At 38.2% G+C, this 7,881-nt stretch overlaps 1 protein-coding gene across 1 annotated transcript; it reads right to left on the bottom strand.

Annotated features, from left to right (window-relative positions):
• Positions 1-7,035: 7,035 nt before the first annotated feature.
• Positions 7,036-7,881, bottom strand: LOC145039357 (benzaldehyde dehydrogenase, mitochondrial-like). Its single transcript, XM_078987424.1, has 4 exons — positions 7,855-7,881; positions 7,568-7,710; positions 7,287-7,455; positions 7,036-7,068 (listed from the first exon to the last, which is right to left on the bottom strand). Exons 1-4 carry the CDS (start codon positions 7,879-7,881, stop codon positions 7,036-7,038), a joined length of 372 nt encoding a protein of 123 aa, XP_078843550.1.

Raw genomic sequence — 7,881 nt, 5'->3', positions numbered from 1 at the left:
TTTCAGATTTAAGCTCATCGATAATATTTTTCGCTTGGTTAAGCTTCATAGTTTGAGTTTTAAGCTGAGTGGGGTGAATGTAAACCAAACAAGTCTTTAAGATCGATTAGATTCTTAACAAGCAAACCGAGAATGTAAATCAAACAAGAATATCAAATGAATCAAACTATTGTCGAATGATTAAAACGCCACAACCTCAGAAGAACTTTATAAAGAATTGCTATTGTACAATTTTCAAATGAATCAAACTATTGTCGATTATATTCTTAACAAGCAAACCGAGAATGTAAATCAAACAAGAATATTAAATGAATCAAACTTTTGAAAGATGAAGCGAAATATACTGAGCGTTCGGTACAATTTGGTTCTCATAAAAATCGAAACCAAAATAAACCAAGCGTTCACTCTATTTCGCTTGTTCAAATATTAATGAGGCAAAAGCGAAAAGTTTACTCATGAAAGCAAAGATGGTTTCGGTACATATTCAGCTTCCATCATTCCTAAGCCTTGAAGTATTCTATTGAAGATTGCTTCAGGAAAGGCTTTTGTGAATATGTTGGCCAACTGATCAGCTGATCGTACGAAATGAATTTCTACGTTACCATCTTCCACATGATCCTTGATAAAGTGGTACCTAAGTGCAATGTGTTTAGTCTTTAAATGTTCCACTGGGTTGTGACATATTCGGATTGCACTTTTAAAGTCACAATAGAGTAGGATTTGCTTCATGTTTTGTAACATCCTAGTTATTAAATAAATAAATAGATAAGAATTTGATGAACCAATAGTCGCAATAAATTCATATTATTTAGGGGATCAACGGTTTTGGGGAGCCGAACGTTATAAATTGGATTACTTAGGGGTTAAAGTGTAATTTGGGACTTATTTCATAAAGGATTTTAGTAGTCAGGGGGCGTTTGGTATTTTAGGAATGAATTTTGAATAGATTATGGAGGCTAAGGGCTATTTGGTGACTATTAGACTTAATTTGTCAATGATTTCAGGAGACTTGGTTAAAAAGGTTTATGGGGAGGGACCAGTTCTGCCATTATGGAAAACTTTTAATATGGAGTGTAAAGGTTGCCAAACCCTGACCCTAAAGTGAAGTCATCGGCCGCCACCCTTATTCCTCCTGTTTACGGCCGCAAACCTCGTGACCCCCCACCACTGGCTGTTGCTTCCTCGTCTGCTAAAGTCGGAGAACAGTCGAAATGCCACCACCTTCACCATGTCGTTGTTCGATTGGTGATGCAGCCGAGAACATTGAAGACCTTTGTCATGGTTGTGTACTGCCATGATCGGACGCGCCTCCCTCCCTCCTTCTGTTTGTGTTGTTCTTCACCACTCACGTCGCCGTGTCAAGCAACGACCGTTGTCCTCTTCTACTTCTACTTACACTGCTATTGTAGTGATTTTCGATGGTTGATTGCCACCATTTCCCCACCGTGAACGTCCCCATCCCTGTTTGCGGTCACACCCATATGTTACCATCGTTGTCGCCATCGTTTTGCACCACTTAGAGGAGTAGTTAGACTCGTTCATGGCCAGAACTGTTCTAGGGTGTTGTGCTCGATTGTGGTGATGGTATGAGGCTACTAGAATGACTTTTGGTCGGAGATCCGAAGGAAAATCCCACTGCCACCAGCATGAGGTGGTGGCTTCCACCAATCGCCACATCCGGCCACCACAAGGTGGTTATATGTGTGTGTATGTTTAACTTAGTTAGTATGTGTGTTACGTTTGGGTATTTTCATTGTAAATTGTAACGAAAATGGAATAATGGGAATAAAACGTAACCACCACCGTGAGGTGGTGGCTGCCGCCACCAGCCACCGTATCGGGTGGCGGTGTGCTTCGCCTTGTCGTGTTTGATTCGGTTGGGATGTTTGAAACCCTAATGGGGCTAATGAACCCTAATTCATCAAAGGATCTAATTATTGGGCCTATTGGGCTAAAAGGGGTTGGAAATCCTAATTTGGATTTGGAAAACCCTAATGTCATGAAACCCTAATTTGTGATTTATTAGGACCGCATCAAGATTATTTAATGAACTTAAAATGTTAATTAATAATCATTGCAAATTAAACTAAGACCATTTGCGACTTAATGGATTAATTCCTTGAGGGGTTAAGTAGGGATACTTAACCCTAATCGTCATTTTATGTGAAAAAATCTAATTCAGTTTGGATGCTTTTTGGGCCCTTTATTGGACTAAGTTGTTGTGGGCCTTAATGGGCCAATTGGGAACATGTTATGGACTAAGGAAATCATTGGGCCTTAGTATAAGACCCATTAGAGAGGCTTGGGCCCAATTTGGAAAATTAGGCCATAATTGGGCCTTGAGGACTATTAGCTATTGGACCATCAAAATGCTAATCATTTGGACTGGAATGAGTGGTTAGGCCTTAAGATAAACCTATGTAAAGGTTTTGGTCCAATTTGGAAAATTGGTCCATGTGTTGGGCTTTGGTCAATGGTTTGGCTTTTGGGCCTTGAATTGAATAATGCTAAGTTAGGGTAAAGTAGTCTTTTACCCTAAGTATTGAGTTGTGGTTATGTGTTAGAATCGAATTATTAATTAGGTATTGTTTGATGTTGACAGTTCAGGAATCTGTCAACCTGCAAGGTGAGTTTTATCTGTGGGGCTTCAGCAGTGCCCGGTGAGTCTTCACATCATACCAATGGGTCTAAGGCACCAAGGCCGGCCCATTTTATGATAGTTGGTATACTTTCTATGTAGAGGTGTGTGATATGTATGTATGCATGATATGCGGTAGAGATATCCTTTGTGGCTAATGGTAGAGACATTCTTTATGGTTGATGGTAGAGATAGCCTTGTGGATTATGGTAGAGACAGCCTTTATGGCTGATGGTAGAGATAGCCTTGTGGCTAATGGTAGATGGCATTTGTGGCGAACGGTAGAGATAGCTTGTATAGCTGATTGATATGTGCTAATGGTAGAGATAGCTTTTATAGTTATTTGATATGTGATATGTGATAGAACTAGCTTATATATCTAATTGATATGTGCTAATGGCAGAGATAGCTTTTATAGATATTTGATATGTGATACGTGGTATAGTAGCTTTTATAGCTGATTAATATGTGATAACGGTAAAGATAGCTTTTACAGCTAATACGATATGTGTTATGTGGATTATGTGTGGGGTATGCTCTGGGGGACTCACTAAGCTTCGGGCTTACGATTTAAAGTTTTAGTTTCAGGTATCATTAGTTTGGAAAAGATGGGCTAGGATTGGTTGCAGTGCACGCTCCTATGATTTCCGTAATGAATGATTTTGGAACGAACTCTGATAAATGTTTCTGATTAACACTGTGTAACACCCCGTTCCTGGTACGTATTTATTTTGATTAAATGTTTCTTTTTGGAAGAGCTACTCGGCGAGTTGTAGCCCTAACTCGCCGAGTAGATGTCGAGTTGGATGTGGGCTTTAAGTGATCTACTCGGCGAGTCCACGCCTGGACTCGGCGTGTAGGCCAATCAGGAGGAGAACCTAATCCTTAGGGTTTGCACCCTATTTAAACGTCCTTATAGCCCCATCTCAACCTCCATCACCCTCAGAGCATTCCTTATCGAAACCCTAGCCTCCATTGGTAAGTTTGAGTGATTGTTGCCTTGTGAAGGGACTTTTGGTGCACTTTGGAGCAAGTGGAAGAAGGGAGAGGTTGAAGAGGTCAAGGAAGGGGACTTAGATCCAGAACACATTCATGTGTGGTCATCCATTCTGGTAATAAAGTTTCCATCTATATTATTGATCTATTAGATCTTGTTTGTCACTAAATTGTTGCTTTTAATCCCTAAAACCCCAAATCCTTGTAGAGAAACCTTATGGTTGGGTTATACTTCAGATCTGGACTCTCATTACCTTCTAGAAGTGTTAAGTTTCAATCATATTGGTGATTAAGGTCCCTCTTGAGCTTAGAACCCCATTAAGAGCTTAGTTTGGACATTTGAGGCCCCTAAAGCTATGCATGCACGTAAAGTTTGCAACTTTACGTGATAAGCAAGCCCTAGAAGCCTAGATCTGTGGTTTGGAGCCGCTGCATGGCTCAAATCAGATCTATATCGAAAAAGGACTGAATGAACTCGGCGAGTAGAACGTTGGACTCGGCGAGTCCTATGAAGATAGCCGTGAACTCGACGAGTGGGATGAGTAACTCGGCGAGTCCGATGAAGATTACCTTAGACTCGACGAGTTGTTCTTCAACTCGGTGATTCGGATGAACTTGGACTCAGTATGTGTTGTGTGTATCGAAGAAGAACGCGTCGAGTCTTCGCTAAGCCCGTTGACTAGAACGGGTAAAAAACTAGAACAGATGGAAAGGACTCGACGAGTTGGCGAGCCAACTCGGCGAGTCTGGTCAACCAGGAAGTTGACTTTGACCAGGATGTTGACTTTGACCGGGGAGTAAAATAGTCATTTTACCCTAAGATTAGTTATCAGTATTTGACATAGTGTTTATGGAAATTGTAGCCGAGGAGTTCCGGTTCAGCAGTCAGGCGCTCAGCAAGCAGACTTTCAGCAGCTACTTCGAGGTGAGTTACCTTCTACTACCTACTTCGAGGTGAGTTACCTTCCGCTGTGGACAAGGATACACATGTTTGTTTCTTGGACTGCCAGCTGACAAGTTTTCCATCCAGAAATTGACAGCCACTTGTGGTACTTTTCCGATCTAGACCACATCATCCAAGATCAGCATCCGAGAATGTTTGAACGAAAAATCCTGACTTCGATGGGTACCATATGCTGAGAGATGAGGTTCGCTTCAGGTAACAGAAGATGTTCTTAACTGCCATCATATGAGGTTCGCGTGGATTGGCTTGAAACCTGGCACAGTAACAAACAAAAAACATAATATTCGGTTTACTAGTTGTAAGATACATTAGTGATCCTATCATTTGTCGATAGAGTGTTATATCAGTAGCCGGTTTATCCAAAGATGGTGTTAGCTTCGTTCCGAATGCAATTGGAACCTTCACTCTAGAATCTCCCATCATTCCGAACTTCGCCGGTAAAGTCTTTGTGTAAGCTTCCTGATTGACAAAAATGACTTCTGGTCCCTGTCTGATATTTAACCCAAGGAAAAAGTTAATTGGATCCATTGAGCTCATCTCAAATTTAGTCTCCATCAACTTGCGGAATTCAGCGGTTAGCACTACTAGAAAAACAACCTTTTACGACGCTCATTGCACGTCGTAAAACGCTCAGACGACGCGCAAATGCGCATCAAGAAAGGCCATGTCATAAAGAGCGACGACGCGCATTTATGACGTGCATTCATGACACGCAATGCGTATCGATAAAGTCGCTGTCAAGAAAGGCCATGTCATAAATGAAGATGACACACATTTTGCGTATCGTAATTTTTATTTTTATTTTAAAAAAAGAATATTTATAGATTTACTAATTTTCAAATTAAATTTTCATTTCATGCCTCATAATAGAAATTAAAATACCATTTACAAAAAATATAATCCATTACACAAAAGTTAATGTCATACAAAATACAAAATACAATACAATAAATAAGAAAGATAATTCATTGCACTAACATGTCAAATAAAAATAATCATCCCTAACTATATAACCAAATACTACATTGCTATTAAGGGACATCATCATAACTCACTGAAGGTCTTGGAACAATGTTCTCGTCATCAACTCTTACACCAACCTTGCTTTAGTAGATGGTCTTGTAGCTACTATCTTTTTCATTGTTAAATCCCCACATATAGCATACCTGCAAATAGCAAATTGTTCTTAAATCTCCATACAAAGTATATATACATATATCCAAGATGCAAATTATTCAAATATGTGTTCTAAAATGCTTTCTACTTTTTATTCATGTCTTATATAATAATTCTATTTATTCAGGGTATAAGGTTGTGGGAATGACAGACTTATGTCCGTTACTTTGAATCCACACCATAAAATAATTACAAAAATACCCCTCCCTATTACAACATTGATTCCGATAAAAGTGAGTGAGAAATCAAATTAAGAATTTTTACTTCTGTTTTATCACATAAGATGAGTTTCTCTTCATCAGCATCAATACTAAATGTAAGATCTAAAATATCATTGATATTGTTCTGCACATGAGTTTTCAAATATGTAAGTAAAAAATGGATTTTTATTAGAAGGATAAAATGGTTTGACTCAGTGAGACTCACCTCAAGCATCCACTTCAAGTTTTTGAAGTAACCTGGATCGATAGCTTCAATGTCATGGTCACAAAAGTCAACTGAACAAGGTGGTCAAAGTAACCGAGTCTCCTCTAACAACCTACAAACAAAGTCAAAGATGGAGTCCAAAAGCATTCACGTCAGTAACTCAAATAAAAAAGATGAAGACACAATTACTAAAACAAGAAGTAACCGAGTCTCCTCTAACGACCTACTTTTGACCCTATTAATGAAGCTATGAAAACTGAAAATTCTAATGGAAAAAAGACCTTGAGTGTTGAAAGTGATTGTTCAAGCAGAAAGAAGAAGTGAATGGATATTGTGGAGTTAAATCAAATGATTCATTAACTGAAGCCAATAATAATAATATTAGAAGATCAACAGTAGTAAATGCAAATCCTACAAAAGAAACATTGTCCTTGAGTTGAATTTCTTTAAAATCATATCTAAAAGAAAATAATTGGAGATCTTTGAAAATTAAACTAAAAAACACTTTAGCAATTTAATTACCTGTGGGCATGATAAATCCACCCAGCAAGAATACCACGGGCATGGCAGTTGAACCGAAAGTATTGGCAATGATCACATTTCTTGCAATTGCAGCCAATGTACGAAAGAGACCAAAAGCCATCCGGTGCATTGAAAATTAATAGAACAAACATGTAACAGAAAACCTGAGAAAAGTCAAGTAATCAAGTCATAAGAGCATGTTAGGATTCTAATGACAGGAGTTATAAGAGGAAATAAATAGGGCATACCTTCATACAATAGAATGTCATACCATTTACCCTTATAAACAATAATAATATTACCTCATGGAATGTCAAATATTCAACACACCAGGAGGAAGACCTGCCTGTCATTTGCAATCAACATAGAATGTCAAATAGAGGAGAGTAGCAATGTACTTTACTCTCACTACCAATATGGGTAATGTATTATATCTTTAAATAATTAATCACATAAGAAACTCATATATATTATAAATTATAAAATTAAATTAATTGACCTTATATTTTAAGATTCCTCTAGCAAAGGATGTACAATTAACTCAGGACTATAACCTTTTATTACTGGAGTAGCATCTTTAGTACAAAACACATGTGATAAATCTGCACCCTGAATAAGGAGAGGGAAGTTCCATGGTATAATCTGCCTTGCAACACCGATGGGTTCATGTAGAGTCTGGAGATGATAGGGTCCATCAGCTTGAATTGTAAGGCCATGGATTTTATCAGCCCAACTTATGAAATATCACAACGGAAACCAAGAAAGATGATAACTTTTAGAATTTTGAAGATAGTTTATGTCATTAGATTCTATTTTGAATCAGCCACTACTTACCAGCATAATACCGGAAAAGACGAATGAATAATGGTATTTCATCTCCAGCTGCCTGTTCATATGCCTTCCCGTTATCCCAAACTTCAAGAGCTGTTATTTCATCAGCATGTTGCTCAACCAAATCAGCAAAATGCAACAATATTCTAGATCTTTCCTGGTAACATATATACAATATTCATTACTTATTTTTTATAAAAATGATGACAAAGAATGAAGAAATAGTTAAATAGAAAGCTTACATAAGATTTCATTCGATGTCAGGGAGCATCATCAAAAGCTTTCCTTGCTGCAGACATACTGTATTAGTCTTCCATGAGCCATACAT

Source organism: Lactuca saligna, chromosome 4, assembly GCF_052625555.1.
Source record: "Lactuca saligna cultivar CGN05327 chromosome 4, ASM5262555v1, whole genome shotgun sequence".
NCBI classification, from domain to species: domain Eukaryota; kingdom Viridiplantae; phylum Streptophyta; class Magnoliopsida; order Asterales; family Asteraceae; genus Lactuca; species Lactuca saligna.
Note: the sequence above shows the minus strand (reverse complement) of the source record. Positions and strands in the feature narration are given on the sequence as shown.